Source organism: Lissotriton vulgaris, unplaced genomic scaffold, assembly GCF_964263255.1.
Source record: "Lissotriton vulgaris unplaced genomic scaffold, aLisVul1.2 SCAFFOLD_2420, whole genome shotgun sequence".
NCBI lineage: Eukaryota > Metazoa > Chordata > Amphibia > Caudata > Salamandridae > Lissotriton > Lissotriton vulgaris.
The window spans coordinates 185,003-211,086 of record NW_028245577.1 but is presented as its reverse complement, the minus strand read 5'-3'; the positions used below and the strand labels follow the sequence as shown (position 1 = coordinate 211,086).

The window sequence follows — 26,084 nt, the reverse complement described above, 5'->3', positions numbered from 1 at the left end:
CCCGGGATCAGGAGAAGCCAACACATCCGCGAGCGCTGAGGTCAAAAAGGCCTCCTGTTGCACATTTGGGGCATAGATGGAGCCTACCGTGAGTTGGGAGTCCCCCCATTGGATCCTAACCGCCAGAAAGCGCCCTCTAATGTCAACCACCTGGGATAGCACTTTACAATGGGCTTTCGCATTGATCAATATCGCCACCCCCTGTCTCTTTGTGCCACAGGAGGACCATATCTGGGTGGGGAAGCGCCTGTCCTTCATCCGCCTCGTGTCTTTGGCGAGTAGGTGCGTCTCTTGCAGGAGACAGATGTCGCCACCCGACCCCTCCAGCAGGGAGAGGATCGCCGCCCTCTTGACAGGGCTATTGAGACCTCTCACATTCAGGCTAACAACCTTCAAATCCCTCCCCATCTAGCAAGCAAAAGGAGCACTCTGCTGAGAGAAACTAGCGGCTGATGCGGAGAACCCTCCCTCCCCCTCCCTCCCCCTCCCCTGACCCACAACCCCCCCAGAACCTTCCAAGTCAAACCCCCCAAAACATACCCACCCCAACAACAACAAACCCCGACATGGACCCCAGGAGCGAACTACCAAGAGGGAACAAGAGTCTGTCAGTGAAGTCCCAAGGGCTGGGGGCATGGACTTACTCCCACCAGCCACCCAGATCCTGATACAGGACAATATACACGGGGAACGTGTCAGTACATTACCCATCAGTGTCCAGTAGGTCGGTCCCTCCACTGCCAGCCAGCCAAGATGCACAGGGGAAGAAGTTCAGCCAAACCATTCAGGGCCCCTCAGGCGAGACCGTCACCTTCGACACCGAGGCCACTGCTGCGTCACGCTCCTGCAGGCTGACGGACAAGTCCGGGCCCACTGGCTTGGACGACCTGCCCACGGTGTGCCATTCCTCGGAGCGGCGGCGAGACCCCGAGGTAGGCGATGGATGCTCAGCGGCCGGGTCGGCCTGCTCCATGCCCAACAGGTCACGGGCCACCTCCACTGAGCGCACCTGAATCAGCTTCCCCTTCCATCGGAAGACTAGCCTGAAGGGGTGCCCCCAGGAGTAGGGGACACCCTGTTCCTTCAGAAAAGCTGTGACCTCCCGGAAGCCCCGTCGCTTGGCCAGGGTGGTGGCCGCCAAGTCCTGGTAGAGCACAGGGCGATGGCCACGAAACAGAAGGGGGTCATGCTCACGGGCTTTCTTCAGGATCTTCTCTTTGAGTTGGAAGTTGTGGACGCACACCAGGATGTCCGGGGGGGGTGCGTTGGAGCCACGAGGCAAGCCGACTCTATGGGCCCTGTCCAGCTGGATCTCGCCGAGCTCCTCGTCCTGTAAGATGTGGCGGAACAAGCCGTCGATGTACTCGCGCAGGTCCGGCCCCTCACCTTTCCAAGGGACCGCACGAATACGAATGTTATTGCGCCTGGATCTGTTCTCCAGATCCTCCGTGTGTGATTGCAGGTCGAGGAATTGAGTGTTAAGGCGGAGGATCTCCTGCTGGAGCCCATGGATGTCCCCCGCCGTGTCCACGTCGTGCTCCTCGAGGGTCGCTACCCTCTCCCCGATGGCGTCGACGTCTCGGCGTACTTCCCGGAGGTCCGAGGCCAGCTGCGTCCGGAGTTCCTGTATGTCCTCCTTGATGGCCGCAAAGAGGTCGCGCATAAAGGCCTTGGTGGCCGGCGCCTCGCCCTCCTCTGGCGCCGCCGCTTTGTCAGGGGCCGTCGACGACCGCAGCGGAGAGCTTTTCAGCGAGGCCTCCTTCAGGGCTTTCTCCCTCTCCTTGTCCTTCTTGGTTCTGTTGGCCGTCATGGTGGCGGCGGACCCCCAGATGCCAAAAGCGCGCCTCCGTGCGGTCGCCGGGCGTGTAGCAGGGTCCGCAGGCGTAGTGCGCCCGGGCAACCGCGCTGTCCAGGGGCCAGCGAGCGTCAAATCCGTTGTCCACGGTAGGGGCTCACCACCCGGAGGCCCTGACCAGGCCGATGGCGCCGGGGGTGAGGGTGGGACTACCGCCCCCACGTGCTGTGTGTGCGCCTTTTCCACCACCGGCCCAGGCAGGAGGGGGGAGGGGATGCCGAATGGCGCCCCGCAGGTCTCTTCTCCCCGGGCAGGGCCCAGGCACACGAGTGTCTCCACAGAGCTAGCACTGTTCCACCAGGTGCAGCACGGTGCACCGCGCTGGGTATCCCCGCCAGGCGACACCACCGCCGGCCCAGGCGGGAGGGGGGGGGATGCTGGTCGGCGTCACGCAGGCCTCTCCTCACCGGCCAGGCCCCAGGCACATCAATGCCTGCTTAGTGCCGCTGCTGTCTCGCCGGGTCCAGCGCTGTGCCCCCTGCTGGGTGTCCTCTTCGGGCGCTCCCTACCGCTAGTCCAGGCGGGAGGGGGGAGGGGATGCTGGACGGCGCCACGTGGGCCTCTCCGCAACGGCCAGGACCCAGGCACGCCAATGACCTCTGAATGCTGCTACGGACCGGGTCCAGCGCTGTGCCCTCTGCTGGGAGCCTCCTTCGATTGCCTTCCCCCGCTGTCCTAGGCGGGAGGGGGGAGGGGATGCAAGCCGGTGCCACGCAGGCCTTCTCACTCTGGCCGCTCTCACCTCGTCGGGTCTGCCCCACCAGCTGCAGCGCGGAGCATCTCGGCGGGTGTCACCAGTGGCCTCCGGCGAACCTCCGTTGCGATGGGACGCCACAGCAATGGCGGCCCGCGCGATGTGGCACTAGTGCAGGCCGCCGAGCCGGGACCCACAGTGAGCAGCGCGCCGGCCGCGCGCACCACGGTCGCTAGGCGCCGCGCCGGCTCCACCGCCACCCAGCGCCGCGTCCGCCTCTCCGGGGCTGGAGCGCCAGGAACCGCACCCGCGGCTACCGGACCGTCACTGAGGCTGCCGGTGACACTTTGGAGACGGCAGTGAGGTCCCCTGCAGGGCTAGTTTAACGCTTTGCAGAAGCGGCAGCGGAGGGACCGAGAAAGACGTCCTACGCTGCCGCCATCTTGGCCACGCCCCCAAGGGGGGGGGAATTTTAGAATAGTTTGATCCACTGATTAAACTTGGAGGGTAACACAAAGCTCTGTAGGGTGGCCAACATGTAGTCCCAACCCAGTGTATCAAAGGCCTAGCGAAGGTCTAGTGATAAGCACCCCGCACCAGGAAGAGTCTCCGGGCAGGTGGACATGACATGACAGAGCCTGCATTTGTTTAATGATGTGCTCCGTGTGGGAACAAAACTGCATTGATCAAAGTGTATTAATTTCTGTAGAAGAGGAAGGAGGCCAACGGCCAGTATTACGGAGTATTTTGTATTCCGTGTTAAGTAATGAGTGGTCTGTATGTGGAAATGTCAGTATAATCTCTGTCAGGTTTTGGCAGTGATGTCACCATGGCCTGCACTGTAGTGGGAGGCAGTGACCCTGCAAGTAAAGCTTCCCAATATAGCCCCTCTAGCAGAGGAGCCAGCTGCGAGGTGAAAGCAGCATAAAATTGCAGCGGGAGGCCTTCTAGCCATTTGGATTTCAGCAACTGGTATTGGCGCTGCAGGTGACTTTTTTGCATCCGCACTGCTTGGGGTAAATGGGCCGTATCCAGGTAGCTTTCAATCGCCAGCAGGTCCACCTGTTGTGGGGCAAGGTGAAGAGACTTGTAGTAGTCGTGTAAGGCCTCATTATTTTCATTTTGGGTAGTTACTAAGGTTTGCATCGGGGTAATAATCTCAAGTATCTGTGTGGGAGGCGGAGTGTTTCTAATCAAGTGTGCTAGCAGGGTGCCCGGTCTGGCTGCCTCGGTGTGCACTTTCTGTGAATATGCACGCAAATCTGACTCGCAGCTGCTCAAGAAGTTTTACATACTCTATGTGGGCATTCTGGAGCTCTTTCGCCTTGTCTGTGCTCAGAGCCGGCTTGTGCTAGAGCACACTCAGGCTCCCCTCCACTCATCAAGTGCTGGGTGACTGTTTAGCGTACACCCACCACCAAGCCAATCGCTGTCCCACGTATGATCTATTTTGAATACTTCCCATTATGTCATTGTGGAGGAGGCTGTAGGAGTATTCTCTGTGAAATAGGTGTTGATGGTCGAGGACTTGGTGGAACACAAAACGCCGTCTTCTAGGAGGCGGGTATCAAGTCTCCAAGTGGAGACTGGGGTGGAGACTCGTCCCCAGGAAAGAGTTACTCCCAATGAGTTATGATCTGAGACGGCTTTACCAATATAGATAGTGTGTGTAATTTTGTGTAAACAATGACCGACTGCAAAATATGCAGGCTATCTGTGTTTGCAATTCATGTGTCGGTGAGTAATAGGAATATTTCCTCCTACCTATATTTAGACTAAGTGTTGCATCCCTCAGTGACCATCCCTGTGCCCAAGTCTGTAGGGCTCCAGCCTGTCTGATTTAGGTTGCGCCCGGGGGTGGGGGGTGGGATCGGTCCAATTTAATATCCAAGATTGCATTGAAGTCCCCATCCAATATCCAATCCACTAGTGTAGTTTCCACCTGGGTAGGAAATGTGTCCTGTTCTGTAATAGACTCCCGAGCACTATTGGCGTGCAATCCAGAGTGCCACGAACCAGAGTATACCTGCCATTAGTGTCTATACGCATATCTTGTGCAATGAAAGGGACCCCCAACCCAAATCGCAACTCCCTGCGCAAACGCAGATTCTTGTACAAAATAGCTGTCCCTCCATTTCTTTTGAAGTTTTGTAACCTCTGAAGCAGACAAATGGGTCTCAAACATTCCTAGTGGTGAAATGATAGTGCTCAGTTGTTGCCATGTGCTCTTTGTATGTATGTATGTGTGTTGTGGTATCTGTGCATTCGTCCTGGTCAGGTCTACTGTGTCCGAATGAGAACCATGCAGCACCATTCTTTAACCCCCAAGAATACGATAATACTAGGTCCAACCATGGAACCTTGTTCTACCAAACATACATAGCAACGTAACATAACCATTTAGTTGCAGGACAGCAGCTGCCAATTGGGCCATGTAGGCGTAACAGTCAGTGAGGACACCCAGGAAGTCCTAGCGTGCTCACCCAGGTGGACATTTGCTTCCCCGCCCTGGGGCCCGGACAGCCCATGCATCCCCAATAGATTTATACAACAATGGTTACACCCATCCGTCTCCAGCCTACCAAAATGACACATCCGTAGGAATGTTTTCTGAGCTCAAGGGGCATTTACCCATAGCGGGAGAGCGTATCCGAGTATATCCCTCAGTCAGTACACCCATGTTGTAGCACAGAAGAATAAGTTATATGCAACAATATCTAACCACCATCTATAGCGGAGGTCTTCAAACTTTTGTAGGTTGAGCCCCCCCAGCTGATTTTTTTTTTAGATGTTGGGACCCCCCACCACCTGACAGAAATGTCTGGACTCGACCGCCACGCGCACATTCCGGGCATATTCAGCGAATAACATTCAATACAATAAGAGTGCTTAGTAAACTGCAGGTTTGTGAGTAGGTGGGTGTGGTGAAATGACAGAGGCTTATTACACAGCTCAAATGAATACATAATTCTTATTTATAAGCCTGCCTGTGTAATTTTAAAATAAACTTTCAGGGACATTTTAAGGATTTTGGGGCCTGTGGGCCAAATGTATTTTTGGGGCCCCAGCTTTGATTTTATAATCAAGTCTCTGCTCTTTCATGCCTTCTTTGGTCAAATACTAAATGTGTGTACATCGGATATTCAGGGATAGTGATGTGTGTTTTCTGTATGTGACACAACAGCAGTTCACTAATATTACTGTAAATAATCTGTCACCACCTTTTTTTCTCATATGTGAGGTCATGTATTGATCTAAAATAAACTTTTTATATGGAAGTCGCATGACGCATAAACACATTTTGTCTGTAAAATGTATGTAATAGACTTTTACACATTAACAAGCATTGGAAATGCAATAGGTCTCGCAGCATTAGAGTTAGTGCTTTTAGAATTGTTTATGGGTTTTTGTGTAAGTCTTTAGCATTTTTGTTTCCTGTAGCCAATGCTAAAGAATTAAAAAAAAAAAGCCATAAACATTTCTAAAAGCTCTAACTCAAATGCTCCGAGACCTATTGCACTGTGTGAGGGTGAGGGGTTGAGGGTGAGTGAGGGTGGGTGAGGGTGAGTGAGGGTGAGTGAGGGGTTGAGGGTGAGTGAGGGTGAGGGGTTGAGGGTGAGTGAGAGCGAGGGTGAGCGAGGGTGAGTGAGAGTGAGTGAGAGTGAGGGTGAGTGAGGGTGAGGGTGAGTGAGGGTGAGTGAGGGTGAGGGTGAGTGAGGGTGAGGGTGAGTGAGGGTGAGTGAGGGTGAGTGAGGGTGAGTGAGGGTGAGTGAGGGTGAGTGAGGGTGAGTGAGGGTGAGTGAGGGTGAGTGAGGGTGAGTGAGGGTGAGTGAGGGTGAGGGTGAGTGAGGGTGAGGTTGATGTTGAGGGGTTGAGGGTGAGAGGGTGAGTGAGGGGTTGAGGGTGAGTGAGGGTGAGTTAGGGTGAGGGGTTGAGGGTGAGTGAGGGTGAGGGGTTGAGGGTGAGTGAGGATGAGTGAGAGTGAGGGTGAGTGAGGGTGAGGGAGGGTGAGTGAGGGTGAGGGAGGGTGAGTGAGGGTGAGGGTGAGGGTGAGTGAGGGTGAGGGTGAGGGTGAGGGTGAGGGTGAGGGTGAGGGTGAGGGTGAGTGAGGGTGAGGGTGAGTGAGGGTGAGTGAGGGTGAGGTTGAGGTGTTGAGGGTGAGTGAGGGTGAGTGAGGGTGAGGGCGAGTGAGGGCGAGTGAGGGTGAGGGCGAGTGAGGGTGAGTGAGGTGGTGAGGGTGAGTGAGGGTGAGTGAGGTGTTGAGGGTGAGTGAGGGTGAGGGTGAGTGAGGGTGAGGGGTTTTGGGTGAGTGAGGGGGAGTAGTTGAGGCTGAGTGAGAGTGAGGGTGAGTGAGGGGTTGAGGGTGAGTGAGTGAGGGTGAGGGGTTGAGGGTGAGTGAGGGTGAGGGTGGGTGAGGGGTTGAGGGTGAGTGAGGATGAGTGAGAGTGAGGGTGAGTGAGGGGTTGAGGGTGAGGGGTTGAGGGTGAGGGTTTGAGGGTGAGGGGATGAGGTTGAGGGTGAGGGGTTGAGGGTGAGGGAGGGTGAGTGAGGGTGAGGGGTTGAGGGTGAGTGAGGGTGAGTGAGGGTGAGTGAGGGGTTGAGGGTGAGGGGTTGAGGGTGAGTGAGTGAGGGTGAGGGGTTGAGGGTGAGGGTGGGTGAGGGGTTGAGGGTGAGTGAGGATGAGTGAGAGTGAGGGCATTTCCATCGCCAGCGGGCAGCCGGGGACGCAAAAAGGGGAGGGGCGAGGTACACAACCACACATGCAGACAAAGGGTGCACTTCCTGACACATAACAGGTTCTGATGCCCGGGGCTGCAGTTTTCTGCCAGGTTTCATCTACACCGCTTACAAAGCCAATGCCTGGACTCTGATGCGGCCTGCAGCTGAACAGGGCTCGGGAAGTTTTGTGTTCTGCTACTGGAGCAGCCAAGCTGGGCTGCGGTTTCAATTCGGAAAACTGGAGCAAATGTTTGTGATAAATTGCACCAAACCTAACACCCATGGCAATTAAACTCAGCCCCGCTCGCACGCAAATGCCATGTACGGAATTAACGGTAAATCACCACGAAGGTTGTGTTTAGAGAGAAAGAAAGGGGCGTCTGTTCTCCCCAGCACAGGGGGGGCAGCACGGCCTCATACTGAGAGCCCTGTGAGCCACACGAGAAAGACTGGCAACAAATCACCTATGAGAAACCATGCACAACCACCGCATAATTACATATGCTCTATAAAAAACCTACCTACAAATCAAAAAGGATTTTAGCAGCTAGTACCCAACAGGCGGGATCTATCAAGGTCCCAACATTAAGATCTGTAAATGAGTTACAAAAAAGCGTGCTATGACAGGATATATCGAACAGGAAAACAGAAAAACCACCCTGAGTTACCAGGACGCTCTTCGCTGTCCTCAGATGAACATCTCCCCTTATGAAGTTCCTGTATTGTAAGTGCCAGCGGGGCAGTTCAATACCAGAGTTTAAGACGGTCACATAAAATGCATTTAGATACAATAACACGAAATGGTACTTATTGATATAGTCAATATTAGTCTCAACAGTGTGTGAATGTTTCTGTGCTTTTCGAGAGGAGCAATGTTTTTTTAAACCAAGAACTAGTTCATTTTAATCTGAGAAAGCTCACCTGAAGGGCACGTCTTGGGAAGGCGAGGCTGCTTGCGCCACTAATGATTCCAGAAATATACCCATCTAGTTACCAGCTTTACATGGTAACGAGACAATACAAGCCGCAACTTCACCGAGCCTGAAAGGGCCCCTTCTGGCTGCAGTAATACCCTCCGCGAAGTACCTGGGTGACCTTTCGCTTGCAGTCAGTGTGTATTAATTATAAAGCGCCTGCCAACCCATTCTAATCAATGCAAACCCAGCTCCAGTTTCTCCAGCGGTGAGACAAAAAAATGTTTTGCCGCGTTACACTCCAACAAAGCACGGCTCTCCTGGCCAGACACAGCCTGGAGCGGGCTATTGCTGCCATTGCAACTAGAGCACACTAAATTGCCTCTTATTTGTTACCATCCATAATTGATGGACAGATTGAAATATAGCTGCCGCTGTATCACGGAGCGGGTCTACTGAAAGGATGGGGGAGGGTGGGAAGCTGTAATGCTCGGTTTGCTCCTGCACTAAATATTTCCTTGCAGAGACGCGGCTCGGAGGTGGAGCCCCTCGGACGGAAGGCAGTGGTGGGGGGTGGTCGCCAACGGGTGCACGGAACAGTATTACATACACTCTTTTCCTTCTCTGAGGGACTTGTCTTGGAGGTGCAGCCCCAATGAAGGGAGGAAAGAGCTGAGGGATAGGAGAACGGTAGGGCCTGGTGAAGAGAGCTAGAACGTTTAGTCTGCTTTTTGCACTACACCACTCCATGCAGCGACAAGTCCTGGGGGTAAAGCCGGTGGGAGGGGGAAGAGGGCATAGTTGTGAGGGGGCGGGGAGGGCCCGGTGTAGTGCGGGAAAGGCAGGGAGCGGTAATGCTCAGTCTTAATTCCTCATCACTCTCTTCTCTGCGGGGGCAAGTCTTGGAGGTGGAACCCCAGGGAGAGGGGCGCGCACAGATGGGGAGGGAATGGTGTGGAGGGCCTCGGAAAAGTAGGGAAGGTACAGGAAGATGTAAAGTACAGTCTCTTTTCTGCACCCTGTCATTCCTTCTAAAGTCAAAGCTTAGAGATGGAGCCCACGGAAGGGAAGAGGCACAGAGCTGGAGAGCAAGTTGTGGATAAATGAGATTCACTTTCTGATTTTTCCTCCTGCCAATTTTAGAGAACAGAGACTCTCGCACAACAATCTATTTATAGTCTAAAGCATGCCCTGCCTCACCTTGTCCACTTTGTGGTAGCAGATCAAGCCGTCTGGGCCAAGAAAGAATGTGGAATGAGCATCATAGCATCTGTAAAACAACAAGCCTTTCACCGTAACACGGCGGGCAGGGGAGGGGGCGGGCAGGGGAGGGGGCGGAGAGGGGAGAGGTGCGACACGGCAGGAAGACGGAAGGAAGAGAGGGGAGGGGGAGGAGAAATGCGACACGGCGGGAGGGGGCGGAGCGGGTAAACAAAGACGGACGTGCACGCGCACGCGCTTTTAAGGTCAATGCGCATGCGCATAAGCTCAATGCGCATGCGCATTGACCTTAAAAGTCACGGGCACTGCAAGGAATCGCCACGATTCCTTGCAGTGTAGATAAAGAGTGGATAAGTCGCAATAGTCTCGCTTGCTCGATGCACATGCGCATCGACAGGCGAGACCTAAAAATGAATGGTTGAAAAACGATATTTACAACATTGTGTTTTAAAATGATTCAAGGTCATGAGGCAGAACTGTAGAATAGAGCTGGCACTTTCAGACCCACCCAACCCCTTTATTTATTTATGCGTTTTTATATAGCGCAGACTTTACCCGAAGGGGTCAGAGCGCTTCACAATAGGAACAGAACTGATACATGAGAGAACATTACAAGTGAACAAATTACAAAAGCAAACGCTAAATTACATGAGGCAAAAGTGACAATGATGAGTAAACAAATACAAGAGGAAGCAAACGGAGCATTATGTCCCTGGAAACTTTGTCTCCGTTCTGGGAAGAGCTAACTCTCCCAGGAGGGGGTTAATTCACAGAGCTGACATGCTTCAGGTGCAGTGGGAGGCGAGGGGTCTCCTCTGCTAAAACCAAAAGCGCGTCCCACTGCAGCTGAAGCTGTCAGCTCTGTGATTAACACCCTCCTGGGAGAGTTAACATAACAAAAGAACGGGCACCTCCTGCGCTATCGATCTCCCCTCCCTCCCCCTTCCACATACCGGAGTCCGGAGTGCTTCAAGAAGACTTGCACGGACAGACAGACGACTGCAGGGCACAAAGGTCAAATTGAAGTGGAGTGCGCGCCCCCCCTGGGAAGGTGTCGCGCCCCCCACAGATTGAAGAACACTGCTCTATAGCATTTTAGCTTGTAACCCTCCCGCTCAGGAAACGTCTGCCATACAAGCATTATAGCACAAAGAGAAGGTAAAATGCAGTATTATTAAGTACCCCTTCATAGCAATTAACTTGTAACCCTTCAGTTCAATAAGTCATTTGCGGTATGTGGTGTCATGGAGGGGAAGAGTGGCTGACTATTGTCTGATTCAGAGTGAATCGTGTTGCCCGATGAGGATTCGTCATCAGTAAGTGGGCTTTTTCCCCGAAGTGTGGCTGCAGACAGTTTGGCTGCCCAGTGACCCTCCAGCATCTGCTCAGGAGTGGGCAACCGGTCTTTGTGGCGTCTCTGCTTTTTGTGTCAAGACTTAGTCTGTATTCTCTGTGTAGCCTGTTCGGCAGGGTGCTCGAGGGCCACATCAACAGGGAGGTCGGGGAAGGTGTGTTTGACCCATTCCCAAGCCGCAGAAGGAGTGTCGAAAAAGGTACTTTTTTGGTTGTGAATGATTGAGTCTGGCGGGGTATAGCAGGGCATATTTCAAATTCAGGGATTAAAGGTGTTTGATCCCTTGATACGAATCACGCTGATTCTGGACATGCAGGATGTAGTCCAGCAACAAAGAAACACGTGGTGTTGTGTCTGATTGGTGCCTTTTCACGTGCAGTGCAGAAACTCATGTCGCATTCCCTGTAGTTGAATATTCCGGCTAATGTATGGTGAGGGGGCACCCCCAGATTTTGGATCAAGTTGACTGTTGCACAGTGATTAATTTCCCACATCTCTGCAGCTCTTGCATGCTTTGCTCAGATACCCTTAGTGGGCATGGTAGATACTGCAATTATTATATCCGAGCAACCTATATTGTCAATCAGTTGAGTTGTAATTGAACTCTTTAATAGTGAGGCTGTCAAATTTTCGACCATGGAAATTAAACTTAAAAAGTGAATTGCTGTCTACAATTTGTTGCTTCTGATGTTAAACCTTGTGTTTGTAGTTGAAACTTGTATGTTCTAGGTTACCATATGGGGGGTGGGGGGGGGGGGGGTTCTCGGAGCTTTAAGAGGTGCAAAAGCCTGAGAGGTTATCATTTGTGCCTTATTTTCGCATCCCTACTTTTTTTCTATGTACAAAGGCATTTTTATAGATTTCGGCACATTCAGCCATTATTTTACTGTTTATAGTTACTTTGAACTCTTGGGGTACACCTTAATGGCTCACACAAGCTACCAATGAAATGTCTGGAGTTCAGAGGGATGACTTGGATATACAGTTGACGTGGCCTTGATTCACCAGTGATAAGTTACTAAGCACCGTAGGTGTACAGAAGAGTGTCTACTAGTTGCCCCCAGTTTCCGTGAATTATCCTTATGTAACCAGCAGCTAGAAAACGTGTTTGTGCCTTTATAGAAGTAATAAACAGTGCTATCTTTTAGGTCTCGCCTGGCGACGCAGCGCGTAAGCGCTGTTGCCAGCGAGATCTATTGTTGCTGACTTGCCTCGGAAGGGAGATAGGCACGCGCAGGGCGAATGGAGGTTGTGAACGCGCACGTACAGCCACGTGGTGTGCACATCTCCTGTCCCCCTTCAGTTCTCGCAAGCCAGCATGCAGTTTCACTTTTTTATTTTTATGCTCACGCATGCTCAGTTTAACATAATTGCCTTCTGGCCCCCAAAAGGGGCTTTTAAATAAACTCGCCCCATTGTTGGAGCGGCCCGCAACGGTGGGTCCGCTCAGGAAATAAACCTGGACACTGTGCCTTCATCGGCGCAACCACTGGACAAACGGAGAATACCCCACTCACCCGGTCTGCGGGGGGAACTCCTCATCTGGTGTTAACCTCCTGAACGGCAGTAGGCTGCGACGCGCTTCCGGAGCACTCCAGCTCCTCTGTACTTCTGCCAGCATGACGCGGGGCTCTCTCCTCAGTCATGGGAGCCCCACACTGCTATCTGCCGCTCTTCACCTGGGCCTTCTCCTGGGAACTGGGACTTGAGCTCCCGCACTGCCACTCTGGCGCCAGGGCTCCCTCTTCACCACGAGAGCCCCAGAAGGGGACAGGATCTGCCTGCACTGGTCGCACATGCCGGCACTGGGCACGAGCCGCAGGACACGCGAAAGTTACAGGTACCGTGTGGACAGCCCTCGCCCTCCCAGGTGTCCTCCCAGGCCTGGATGTGGAGCTGCTTTCTGTTTTGCTTGTTTTACATGTTAGCGTCCTGCGCGCACCACGTGACCATTTGTGCCTGCTTTTTACTTTCGCCCTTCCCAGCCCCGGTGTACCTGCCGGGCTGCACGCTTCCCGAAGTGAGGATTTATTCCATGTGCAGATTGCCTGCAACAATTTTCGTATTAATATCCCTATAGACAGTAAGTGTCCACGCTGCCCCGCCCGATAATTTGTTTTCACGCTTGGCACACCTCAGTCCTTGTTATAATTGGTGCCTGTTTTTTATCAGTCATTCCCATGGCGTTTTGCTATGTACTAAAATCAATAAAGAAGTTGAAATAAAGTGCTTAGTTTCTGTTGTAGCCAGCCTCTCCTTCCATCGGCCCGCTATCCTGTGTCCTGGCTCCCTTAGCTTCAACTAAGCCACACCCGAATTCCAGACAACACCTGTTTGTGTGCGTTTTCGGCGTTATTCCTTTTTCTGTTGCCTCACCCCTAGTAGAGGGAATCCGGTTCGCGGACGGGATGGCACGCCCACTTTTTGAAGATGACTCTGGCAGGCATTCGTTAAAACCCAGCATGTAATTAGCAGTGACGTAAAAAGGCCCCCCGGCTCTGCAGGGGGGAGGGGTTCCGGCGTTGAGCTACACGGTGCCCCTGGGGGGCACTCACGTTTCGTTACGTCACTGGTAATAAAGCCAGGCTTTGCATGACAAAATAAAGAGCTTGGCGTTACACCTTGAGTCCAGTCAATAGCTTTCATTGACTTTCTCCTATAGACTCCCAACGGGTCTCCAATTGTACTTGAAATTATATTTTTAAAAAAAGTTTTAATCAGTAATGATCACTCTTGCTGTCAAATGCAATTTAACTTACACATCCCCCACAACTGCCAAGATTACAGATTACTTGTGTGTGAAATTTTCATAGTTAGTGTGTTTGAGTGGCATTCAGCTGCCAAATGTGTGACACTTAGTGACACTTTCTCGCGAGTAAAACCAAGCAATTTAGTACATGGAAAGCGATACATATCAGAAATGACTTACTTCTGAGCAATGAGTTATAAAAATATTTTGAAATTGATGTAAAACTCTTGAAATGGGACGTTAACACTTATTTTTATTGAACTTGAAATGGCCGCACAGTTTTGTGGCAGCCTATTTTATTTTGTGTAATACATTTTTTTTTTAAAATAGTCTTATTCACTGTGCTTTCAGTCGCTGGCTGTGACCGCCGCACACTAATGCAGGATGTCATTATTTCCTGCAATGACAAACAATACTCAGTTATGCGTGTCTCTGGTTACACAAACAATCTCTGCAGTGATTGTATTAAGCAACTGAGGTAGCAAAGCAGATTCCCGCCTTCGGGGTGAACAGCAGGTGTGCTCCTTGGCAGTCCTTTTGCATTAATGTGCTTCCAGCATTATTCTTAGACCTTCTTTTCCCCCAATATTACCCCACTCACCCACTTTTATTCTGTAGGTGGAGCAGCTGATCTGCCCATGTGTGACCCTCAGCAGGTCTGCTTTATATATAATCTACTGTATGCCACCCAAGTAACCAACCTCCCCCCCCCCCCCCCATACTCCCCCACTCCCCCTTTAGTGTGACCACTGTATCCCAGGAAGACCACCAGCCCTTTTGTCCCACATGCTTACACAGATTACATATTGTATATTCCTATTGCACAGCACAGGCTGTTTCAAACCCATCCCCCCCCCCCACACACACACACACACATATGTGCTGGGTGACGATTTACAATCACCAATAAATCAATAAATGCGATTAAGTATTAAGTGCAGGGCATATTTCCAATAAGTGATAGTAGGGATGGGGTTGGCAGGGACAGGACGCATTCCTTACTTGTTGCCAAGGCTACAGACAACTCCTCTCGTATATCGGGACGTGCAGATACCAGGTTGCAGTGACATTTTGCTCTACAAATGTTTTCCATTTGAATTACATTGGAAAAGTTGTAGTCTAAGGATTGTGTGTGTGCATAAAATGTGGACCAACATTGCATGCTGGGGTTTCTAGGTTATAAGTTTGAGTCTATACTTTTTTACATGTACACTTTGGTTCGAGAAAACAAGGCCATCCTAAAGGCCCGACACATCACGTCCAGTGTTTGTTTATAGAGGTGTAGATAGATGCGGCAGGTGATGTGTGAAGCAGGGAGTAAAGTTTGAAAGAGCCCACTGCTTCCCATATATGGCTGTCTTTTACTACCCAAACTGGGGGCAGGAAGGCCCATATTCCTTGCTTGCATTTGGGTATAACACCTTATTACCACTATGCAGTTTGTAAGCGTATGCATTGCATGCAATGAAATTCAGATCACGTAACTTTTTAAATGCATTTTTTTCCTGCAATCAGTTCCAAACGAGAAACCATGTTTGAAAGTGTGTTCTGGATGCTTTGGTTAGAAGAGAATGTAATTTCCATTTTCGGGGAAGTCCCCCAGACTGGTGCTAAACCCATTTCAGAGTACTTCTACTATTCCCTCTAGACACCTGCGCTCCTCTTCACTTGCCCTCGCGCACACACCGTCTGCACCCTTCGCAGACGTAGCAGTGGCTGCTCCTTCTCCTACATCGCTGCCAAGACCTGGAACAACCTGTCCCTCTAGCTATGTGGAGCCCCTTCGCTAGCAGCCTTCAGAAAGAGACTCAAGACCTGGTTCTTAGATGGAAACACAGCACCCAGATACCCCTAAGGGTGACAGTGTTGTGCTTTACAAATGCTGTTTGATTGATTTTGGCAGCTAAGTGAACTGTAGCACCGGGCAATAATGTGCAAGTCAGACTTGTGCAATGATTTAGATTCGCGATGCAGGGATCTGTGCGTTAGAGGAGGTTGGGTTTTCCACAAGGACTCCTAACCTCCATAGTGGGGAACCTTCTGAAGTATTCTCAGTTAGAAGAGGACAAATAAAGCGGGGTCTCTCTGCCCTCTATTGTTTAACAAATGTATAGAGCTGAGTTCAATACCATTAACAGTTCATCAATTATACAGTTATCGTGGTCGTACTGGCCTGTACGGCAATCTGGCAGTGTCCCGTGGGCTGTCTGACAGGTCAGTGTGCAGGTAATTTTTTTGGCGGTTTGTTGGTCTGTTTTATGGACTGGTGTTATAACGACGATTCATGCGTATGCACCTCAGTGATCCTGTAGTGAGTTTTTTTTGTTATGCTACCATTTGAAGATAGCAAATGACCATTATGGACTTGTAGATTTAGAAATAACGTCTGCATAGGAATTTGCAGCTGCCAGGCACTTGCAAAAGCATAACTAACCAGCATTTGCAATGCAATAGGTCTCGCATTTGAGAGTTTAAATTATTGGCATTGTAAATGGCAATTCCTTTTAGTTATGTTTTAAAAACCAAGTTATAATAAAAGGCATTGTCATTTACAATGCCAATAGCTCAAACTTTCGTTAATGCGAGACCTATTGCATTGCAAATGCTTGTGTTGTCTTCAAGTTAGTCTTGTTTATTTGTACAGGCTCGATAAGAAAGAAATAAAAAAAATTATGTTCCTACATACCTGCCTGCATATATTTCATTACAACTTATATAGATTTGTTATCAGTGTGTACCTTCTTGTTAATGCATTGAAAAATAAAGGACAAATGTCACTCCTTTTTAAACCCTCGTCTTACAGGGCAATCAGAGCATTTCAGGAGGTGCTTTACATCGACCCCAGTTTTTGTCAAGCCAAGGAAATTCATTTGCGACTTGGATTGATGTTTAAAGCAAACACCGACTACGAGTCTAGCTTAAAGGTAGGTGTATCTTTTTTGTTGGTATTGTGCAGTTAATGTGCAGTAGATCTATGTGAAAAATGTAAGACTAAAATATACACTAGTTGTAATTATTAGCTCACCCCACCCCTAAGCTTTTTTGGGCTTTGAAACTGCATCGGCTAGCAAAATGAACAAATAAGTGTTCACATATTGGGATCATTACATGGGGAGGTTCATTTCAGGTATTCTTTCCTCAAGAATATTTTGGGGAAATGTGGCATACTGAAATTTGCAACCCCCATCAGTTTAGTACTCTTCTCATGCAATAGCCTAACCTACCCCATCACACCTCTTCTTTAGTGCAGACGATACTATAGAAAATAGTGTTACTTAGCCATGTATTCTAGAAGATTTAACACATTTGATTGCTCTTCTCCAGAAGGCACCTCAGCAAGGGTAGGTAATGTGCTCCACAGAGCGCCCATTCCAAAAACAACCCAGCCTCATTTTCTCATTTGCATTTTGCTCTTTATCCTGCCTACTTGCATTTCCTAGTTTAGCCACTGAATTATTCAACACATAAATCCCAACATCCATTGACATTCCTTCTCTCTCAAAATCTCCAGATAGGGTTATCTCTTGGCAATGTAGTCTTAAGAGATTACACAAATAGTCTTGGTCACGTCCTACCAATAAGTGGCTAGTTTTGGACATTCCTACTTTATAAAAATGCCCCTCTACCCACAGTTTCTCCCTCTTTTCTTTACTTTAGTTAGACATCTTAAGCCTCACTGGGGTGTAATGCCATATGTGTTCTACTTTGTTTCTCTACTATGAGAACTTCATTAATATACATAAACACTCAATAAGTCTAATGGATATGCAGGATTCCAGAACACCTTTAAAAACAGATTGAAAATACCCAGAATAAGGTAAAGCAGAACATGCCTACTAAAAGATAACCTTGTTAAAATATTTTTTTTTAAGAGATTTGTAGGGGGCGTGGCTTGGTAGCCAACATAGCGGACGGGTTCTGAGCCTGCTCCGTCCTGCCCGCTGTTTATCAGACCTATATCCTGATGATCCTGTTTTACTGAGACTGCTAACACCATGTCAAGGGGCGCGGCACCGGCTCCTCTGTTGACTGGTACTCTTAGTGAGTCGTGAGCCGCCGTGGAGCTGAGATTTGGATGAGGCGGACGTGAGGCCAGGCTGGGAGCGGAGGGCCCGTGAGTGTGAGGTTACACCGCTGCGGAGGTTCCGGGGCCGAGTGTGGGGCTGGGCCTGACCGGCAAACACACCGAGAGGCCGAGGGCAGTCTGGAGTGACAGCGGGGGACCCACCGACTGTCTGGCGGTTTTGACCCCTGAGGGTGCCCGGAGGATTGGACGGGCTTGCTGCTCAGAGGCGGGGCGGCTCAACGGTCAGGTCGGACTGCGGCGGTAAGGAGGAGTGCCTGGTGCGGTTAAGGGTGGCTAATCCAGAGACCAGAGAGGAGCGACGGGGTGCCAGGGAACAAGTGGTCGGTGATAGGGGCGGTAGGCCTGCACTCCTGGGCGGTTCCCTCCCTCGGTGTTGTGATGGGGACCGGCGGCACTATCGGGCAGCACGGGGAGCTGTCTGGGGTTAGTTGGCTGCCCTTACCCCCCCTGCCCCCCCTCTCCTTTCCCATCGGTGGCGCACAGTGGCCCCCTGGGAAGCGGAAGGCGGCTGCAATGGAGACAAGACAGTCCAGACGCGGAAGGATGGGCCTGACGCAATTATCTCTGTTTCGTAGGGTTCCTGGAGGGATGTGAGGAGAGGAACATGGAACGCTTGCTCACGACCTGGCTGGAGGGTTGGCTTCCTCCTGAGTCTCTGTTCAAGTGCTTTATAGTGGAGTGGGCCCATCGGGCACTAATGCAGGAACCTCCAGTGGGGGCACGCCCGCGGCCTGTCATTGTCAAGTTCTGTAGTAGGGGATCTCTGTGTATAGTCATAATCTAGTGAATAGTCCCGCTCATGAGCATGGACCCCGGAGCAATCAAAAATAATCTCTTAAGCTGTCTAACAATGCAGCCCTGCACAGACACTTAAGAGAATTTAAAGATATATAATGCAGCCTGTATCCACAGACTACACTGTCCAGTACTTCAACTAGACATTCCACCAAAACCACACACAGCACAGCCTGCCAAGTTTTCTTCTTAGAGAAAAACTTCCTCTTTAACCAACAAAGCCTCTGGAATAATAGAGAGTAAGTGGAGGACAGACAAGCCCCTTAGGCAGCCATTATGTGGCTCAAAAAGGGATACCGTGCCTTCATGAAACTTTCTAGAACTTTCTCAGTATCCCACAATGCCCAGCAGGTCCCATTTACTTTCAGTTCTTTTTTCCGGCTCCTGCTAGCAGGACCCTGGAGCATTGAGCTCTCCCTTTTTGGGTTTATTGTAAGAATGTTGCACTTTTGAAGTGTGTGAGTGTTTACACTCAACGTGTTTTGGTACCATCTTCCTTCTCTAGTATTCTGAGGACTTCTTTTTTGTCCAAAATGCCAGCATTGTTTGATAAATGCCCGGAGTGCTCAAGGAGGAAGGCCAAGTCGGACCCACACCCTGTGTGTATCCTGTGCCTCGCTTCTACTCATCTGCCTGAGAAGTGTGAGATTTACCTGACCTTCACCTCCAGGACCCTGAGAGACAGAAAGATCAGGCTCCAAGGACTGGAAGAAAGAAGGCTGCAGAGTCAAGGTGGGTCTGGGCATGCTGGATCTGCTTCCTCTGCCCATGCTGAGGTCTCTGGGGGGCTCCCCAGCGTCAAGAAGGCCAGAAAACGTCGCCGTTCTCAGTCGACGTCGATATAATCGATGACGGTGTCGAGAGGCATGACGGCGGTCTGCTCCCCGTCCCCAGGGCTCTGGGTCAAGGCGACGCCGACGTTCGGCGTCGAGGGGGCTGTTGAGACCGTCGTCGAGGTCGCCGCCTAATACGTCATCATCGTCGGCGTCATCTTCGACATAGTTGTCGACACTTCGCCGTCGTAAGGATTCCAGTCGGCGCTCGCCGTCGAGGCGCCGTCGCCGTTCGCCGTCGGCTCGGCGCTCGCCGTCGAGAAGGACCTGTTCGAAGCCAAGGCACAGACCTTCAGCGTCGAGGAGGCGAAGCCCGTCGTCGAGTCATAGGTCGACGCCGAGAAGACGTTCGTCGATGTCAAGGAGGCGCTAGACGCCTAAGAGGAAGAGATCATCCTCCAGGAGGTGTTCTGGAGCCAGGAGTCCTTCCAGATCCTCAGGGGCACGACGGCGACGTCGGTCACCGACGGGGGGAGTTGCCTCTCGGTCGCTTACGCCAAGGAAGAAGTTGAGGGAGTCACCGGGCTCGGTGTACTCTGTGGTGTACTCTCCTCCCAAGCCGAAGTCACCTACTCCTCCTCCTCCACTGCCTAAGGAGCCGCCGCCGTGCACTCCTTCGCCACCACCACCTCCTATTCTTCCACATGCACCGCCACGGCAACAGAGATCGGTTTCACTGCCGCTCCTCCCTACGCCGCCTAGGCAAAACCGCAGGCGCCTCCTCAAGCACCCGCGGAACGTCCAAGGCCTAGGAGACCTAGATCTCAAGCTAGGCATCCAACTGAGTGTGCCCACGCCTACGACCTCCCTAATATCTGAGACTCTACACAAGAAGCACCTATCGAGGCCTCTGTTGCCTCTGGTGCCTGGATTGGTGGAGCTGCTCTTCCTCACTCCGGCGGTGACGAAAGCAGCGCACTCCAGACTGCAAAGTAGTACAAGGCTCCTGATGCAGACCCGGCTTTCCTCCGATTGGATCCAACTCCGGATTCCGTACTTGTGACGGCGGCAAAGAAGCAACATGCCACCACCCCGTCCTCCAATGTGCCTCCGGACAAGGGGAGTCGCTGGTTGGATTCAGTGGGCAGGAAGGTGTGCAGGACGGCCGCTACCTCTGTGAAGGCTGCCAGTGCATCTGCGCTGTTGGAGCGCTATGACCGGGCGCTTTGGGAGTCCCTCCAACAGTTCGCCGACCTCCTCCCACGGGAAAAGGAGGATTTTATGCAGATCCTGAATGAGGGATTGCTGGTGTCGAACCAGCTGATCAGCGCTGCTGCAGACTCGTCGCTCCTGGCAGCCCACGGGTACTGCCATGGAGTGAATCCGAGGCGCCACGCTTGGCTCAGATTGACATCACCGAAGATGGAAGCTCAGCAGAGGGTGCCCAACCTGCCCTTCTCGGGCGAGACCCTATTCGGGAAACACGCAGACGATGAGGTGGCCCGCATGAAGTCTGAGGCTGAGACTCTGACGGCGTTGGGCCTGGAGAAGCCCAAGGACCAGAACAAGAGCTACTGCCCGTTCCAGAGACGGTACAGGGCGCAGGGCAGAGGGCGAGGTCAACAGTCTGGACAGCAGCAGCAGCATCAGTTCCAGAGGAAGCCCTTCCAGAAACGTCAGAGGGGCAGGGGTGGTCAGCAGTCTGCCACCGTGATCAAAGGCCCGGCCAGGTCTAGGCCCTGAGCGATTACTTCCCCGTCATCCGTTACCCGCTCCGGTGGGGGGAAGCATTCAATATTTTCTGGCAGAGTGGAGAAAAATTACTCAGGACAAGTGGGTGCTGAATAGTGTTTGCAATGGATACAGTCTTCGGTTCTCCAGCCCGCCTCCAGCAATTCCACCGGTTTGCTCGCAATTTCAGCTGCGCGAGCTCCAGTCGGAGGCCGATACCCTGTTAAGAAAACAGGCGATAGAATACGTCCCTCTGTCTCAAGGGGGAAGAGGTCTATACTCACTGTTCTTTCTAGTCAGAAAAAAGGACAAGAACGGGTTCAGTCCTATTCTGGATTTGCGACAAGCAAACAAGTGGACTCGCAGGGAAAAGTTTTGTATGCTGTCTTTGCACCAGATTTACCCTCAGCTGCAAAGGGGAGACCAGCTGTGCGCGATAGACCTACAGGATGCATACTTCCACGTACCCATTGCACAGAAACACCGGGAGTTCCTGCGATTCCAAGTCGGCGCCAATCATTATCAATACACAGTTAACGTTCAGGCTGAAGTCCGCGCCCCGGACGTTTTCCAAATGCATGGCAGTGGTGGCAGTACACCTGGGAAAGTACAAGGTGTTTGTCTACCCGTACCTAAACGATTGGTTGATCAAGGCATCCTCCTTCTCCGAAGCCCAAGCGCACTTCCAGAAGACGTCCGTTCTCTTGAACAAGCTGGGGTTGCACATCAACATATCCAAGTCTGTCCCGACTCTGGTCCAATGCCTACAGTACTTGGGAGCCACCATCAATACGCTGTCTGCAAGCGTGTCTCATTCGGAGGAAAGACTTTTATCACTCCTTCGGAAGGCTCAGGCTCTTATGACCGCTCCATCTACGACAGTGAGGACGGTGGCTTCTCTACTGGGGTCGATGGCCTCCTGTATCTTCCTCACGCCACACGCACAGCTTCATATGAGACTGCTGCAGGAGTGTCTGGAGGATCAGTGGGACCAGAGGAGAGGCAACTGGTAAGACAGGTTAAGACTGTCTCTGCATACTCTACAGTCTCTGAAATGGTGGTGTTCAGCGGAGAATCTCCTCAAGGGGGTTCCCTTCCACCAGGACATTCCCACTCAGACTATCGTGACGGATGCTTCTCTCCACGGCTGGGGAGCGCATTCCGGGGAGTTACAGATCCAGGGAACGTGGTCTCAGACGGAGTCCAAGTATCACATCAATTTTCTGGAACTCAGAGCTGTTCACTTGGCACTGAAGGCCTTTCATCCGTCCTTCCAGACCAACTCTCTGCTTGTACAGACGGACAATATGACCACGATGTATTACCTCAACAAGCAGGGTGGCTCGAGATCGCGCACCTTGTCGCAGGAGGCGCAGGCGATCTGGCACTGGCTTCTTGCCAGAGGACTGACTATAACGGCTACTCATCTACCAGGTGTGCAGAATGTTCAGGCAGACTCACTGAGCAGACTGATCCAGGAAAACCACGAATGGGTCATATACGACAAAGTGCTCGGAGACGTCTTCGACAGGTGGGGCACTCCAGACGTGGATCTGTTCGCCACCGCCGAAAACAGTAAATGCCGAATCTTCGCATCCAGGTACTACCAGCAGGGAACGCTGGGGAATGTGTTATGGATCAACTGGTCGAACAGCTTTCTGTACGCTTTTCCACCCATTCCCCTGATTCCGGCGGTGCTCATCAAGCTGGCACAGTCCAGGGCGCGGATTATCCCGATTGCCCCGGAATGGCCCAGGCAGTGGTGGTTCACGGACCTCCTTCACCAGTCTCTCCTTTCTCTCATTCGGCTGCCTTGCCGGCAGGACCTTCTCACGAAGTTCGGGGGGCAGATGGTGCACCCCAATCTCTCGTCTTTGAGTTTGCGGCATGGCTCCTGGGATAGTGCAATATGGCCATTTGAATCTCCCTGCAGATTGTATGGACATACTGAAGGAAGCCAAGAGACCTTCCACTAGAACTTCTTATGCGTACAAGTGGAAGAGATTTTGCATCTGGTGCAAGTCCAAGAACTATGATCCAACGACATGTAAGGAAGATGTCATCCTTCCGTACCTTTTTACATTTGGCGGTCTGGCCTTAATTTTCATTCTATTAAGGGTCATCTCACTGCGCTGACTGCCTACAGGAAATGCCCTTCACAGACCTTCTTACAGATCCCTGTGATCAAGGGTTTTTTGGAAGGCTTGAAGAAAGTGTTTCCTCCTGTTCGGCTTCTTTCGCCTTCATGGAAATTGAATGTGGTGCTGTCCAGATTGATGAGAGAACCTTTTGAACCGATTCCTAAGGCTCCGTTGCAGCACCTGTCCTGGAAGGCGGCGTTCCTCGTGGCCATTACATCGGCCCGCAGGGTGAGTGAAATTCAGGCGTTGTGTTGCCAAGAATTTTATACTGTATTTCATGCTGCGAAGGTTGTTATGCGTACTCACCCTAAATTTCTTCCTAAGGTTATTTCTGATTTCCATGTTAACCAGACCATAACTTTAGCTATGTGTTTCCAGAATCCTTCCTTTCCAGCGGAAAGGTCTCCCTGGATGTCAGCGGGTGTTGAAATTTTATCTGGATAAAACCAAGGATATTCGTAGGTCAGACCAATTGTTTATCAACTATGGATAGGTCAGGACAGGTCTTGCCACCTCAAAGCAGACCATTTCGAGGTGGATTGTGTCCTGTATACAGTTATGTTATCAAAAGTCTAATAAGACCTTAGGGGGTAAACCTAAGGCTCATTCCACCAGGGGTAAAGCTGCCACGACTGCTTTGTTACGTAATGATCCCATTGCAGAAATCTGCAGGTCGGCCACTTGGAAGTCGGTCCATACCTTTGCTAAGCATTACTGTCTGGACACTGATTCCAGGGCAGACACTCGGGTTGGGCAGGCTTCGCTGCGAAATCTGTTCGCACAGTAGTGGTGTTGTACTTATTTTCTCTCCACCGCCGCTTTAGTGTGGGGATGGGCTTGCCATTCTATTCACTAGATTATGACTATCCACGGAGATCCCCTACTACAGAAGGAGTAGTTTCTGTCCTGTAACTCCAGTTCTGTAGTAGGGGTATCTCTGTTATAGTCATAAACGCCCGCCCTCTTCCCCGGTGGAGACAGATGTTTATGTTCGGAATGCTACAGGTCTGGCGTTATACGCCTTCAAAAAGAACTGAAAGTAAATGGGAGCTGCTGGGCATTCTGGGATACTGAGAACGTTCTAGAAAGTTTTCTTAAAGGCACGGTATCCCTTTTTGAGCCACATAATGGCAGCCTATGGGGCTTGTCTCTCCTCTCCTTCCTCTCTATCATTCCACAGGCTTTGTTGGTTAAAGGGGAAGTTTTTCTCTATGAATAAAACTTGGCAGGCTGTGCTGTGTGTGGTTTTGGTGGAATGTCTAGTTGAAGTACTGGACAGTGTAGCCTGTGGATATAGGCTGCATTATGTCTTTAAATTCTCTCTTAAGTGTCTGTGCAGGACTGCATTGTTAGACAGCTTAAGAGATTATTTTTGATTGCTCCGGGGTCCACGCTCATGGGCGGCACTATTCACTAGATTATGACTATAAGAGATACCTCTACTACAGAACTGGAGTTACAGGACAGAAACTACTACTTATCGAACTATCTGGACAGGGATACTATCTTGAAACAGGCCCGTGCCAAAGAACCCTTGCTCTACAACAACACCTGTATCCTGATGTTACCCAACTATACGCGGCAAGTTCAGCAGCAGCACCAGTCGTTCATGACCGCCAAGGTGCGGCTGAGCGAGCTTAAACTTCCATATGCCTTGCCTTTTTCAGCCTGCCTTCATGTAGTCTTCCACTCGCGCACCCACTTCTTTGACAGCCCAGAGGAGGTCTTTCGATGAACGGATGAGACAGTGCGGGTGAGGCCTCATACCCCACCAGAAGAGTCGGACTCATCCGTGAGAGAGGCGGCTCTGGGAGGTCCCTATGGTCTGAGGCAGAGGAGTAACAGGCGGTCGAGGTCCAGGCGACGCTCACAGTCCAACAGTAAGGACTCCTGAGGGGGGCCATCTTGGGAGATCAGACGTTGGAGCCATAGCTGGGGACGCCGGTGTGGTGCTGCAGAACTTAACTTGTGGAATACCGGATTGTCCTGAACTGGGCTTGTGTTACCGTCAGGAGTGAGCTGACGGGTACCCTTTTTGATGTGTATGGGCTGTGATTTGGTGATCCATTGGTTGGGGCGGAGCCCATCCCCCCGTTGGGGACTGCGGTTCAGACCTGCCGCGACAGATACTCCAGTGTTTGGGTTAAGGTATGGGGAGGGGGGTTGGTTGGGTAGGGGATGTTTTATTTTTCAGGTCGCACTCTCACCACAGGCCCGACACCAGCTACACGCACACCACCGAGGCTTAGTATTTGTGTTGAATGGCAAGGTTTTCCCCAATGGCTTGTACGTCCAAGGGTGGGCATGGAATGCAGGGCGGCCTTCATATTTTAAGTTGCAACGTCTGAGGGGCATTAGATGAGGTCAAGAGGGAGACAATACTCCAATATGCGAAGCGAAGCGCTCACGATCAGATATCCTTATGTTGCAAGAGATGCACCTCATGGGCACGAAGGCTTTATGCCTGCATTGATATGGATTCCAGCAGGTCTTTCACGCAGGCTTCCTGAGGGGTTCCCGGGAGTGGCCATATTGGTGCACCGTAGGGTCCCCTACACACATGAACAGCAATGGTCAGATTTGCAGGGGCACTATTTGTTTATCCGGGGTAGGATTGGGGAGGAACCCCTGATACTGGGGAATTTGTACGCTCGACCACCGTTACAATGGAATCTAATCGAGCGGCTGCGGTCATTGTGGGCGGATATGCCTGATGTCATATCGGTAGTGGGTGGGGACTGGAACAATGTCATGTAGGTGGCACAGGACAGGTCGGGGACTGGAGACTGTCTCAGGGGTGATATGCCGACAAAATTACACGCTCTTGTGATTGGGATGGATTGGGTCAACACATGGCGCGGCTGAGGGCTACACCTACCTTGCTGCTGTCCATAAATCCTTCTCTAGGTTCGATTATATATTTGTGGCTAGGGCGGGTAGGGTGGTGGCGGCGGGGATACTGCCTCGAGGTCTCTCAGACCACTCCCCGGTATATATAGAGTTAGACACTGGCAGGGGAAGGCAGCCGTTCCGGGGGCGCCTAATGGTGTG

The 26,084-nt window shown here is 51.4% G+C and overlaps 1 protein-coding gene across 1 annotated transcript in view; it reads left to right on the top strand.

Annotated features, from left to right (window-relative positions):
* Nucleotides 1-26,084, top strand: part of LOC147666339 (lysine-specific demethylase 6A-like) — a gene marked incomplete at both ends in the record, with an annotated part of 314,997 nt that overhangs the window by 111,343 nt on the left and 177,570 nt on the right. The window contains one exon of the mRNA XM_086949119.1: nucleotides 16,310-16,430. Within this exon, the coding sequence (XP_086805245.1) occupies nucleotides 16,310-16,430 (121 nt within the window). The remainder of the gene's footprint in view (nucleotides 1-16,309; nucleotides 16,431-26,084) is intronic.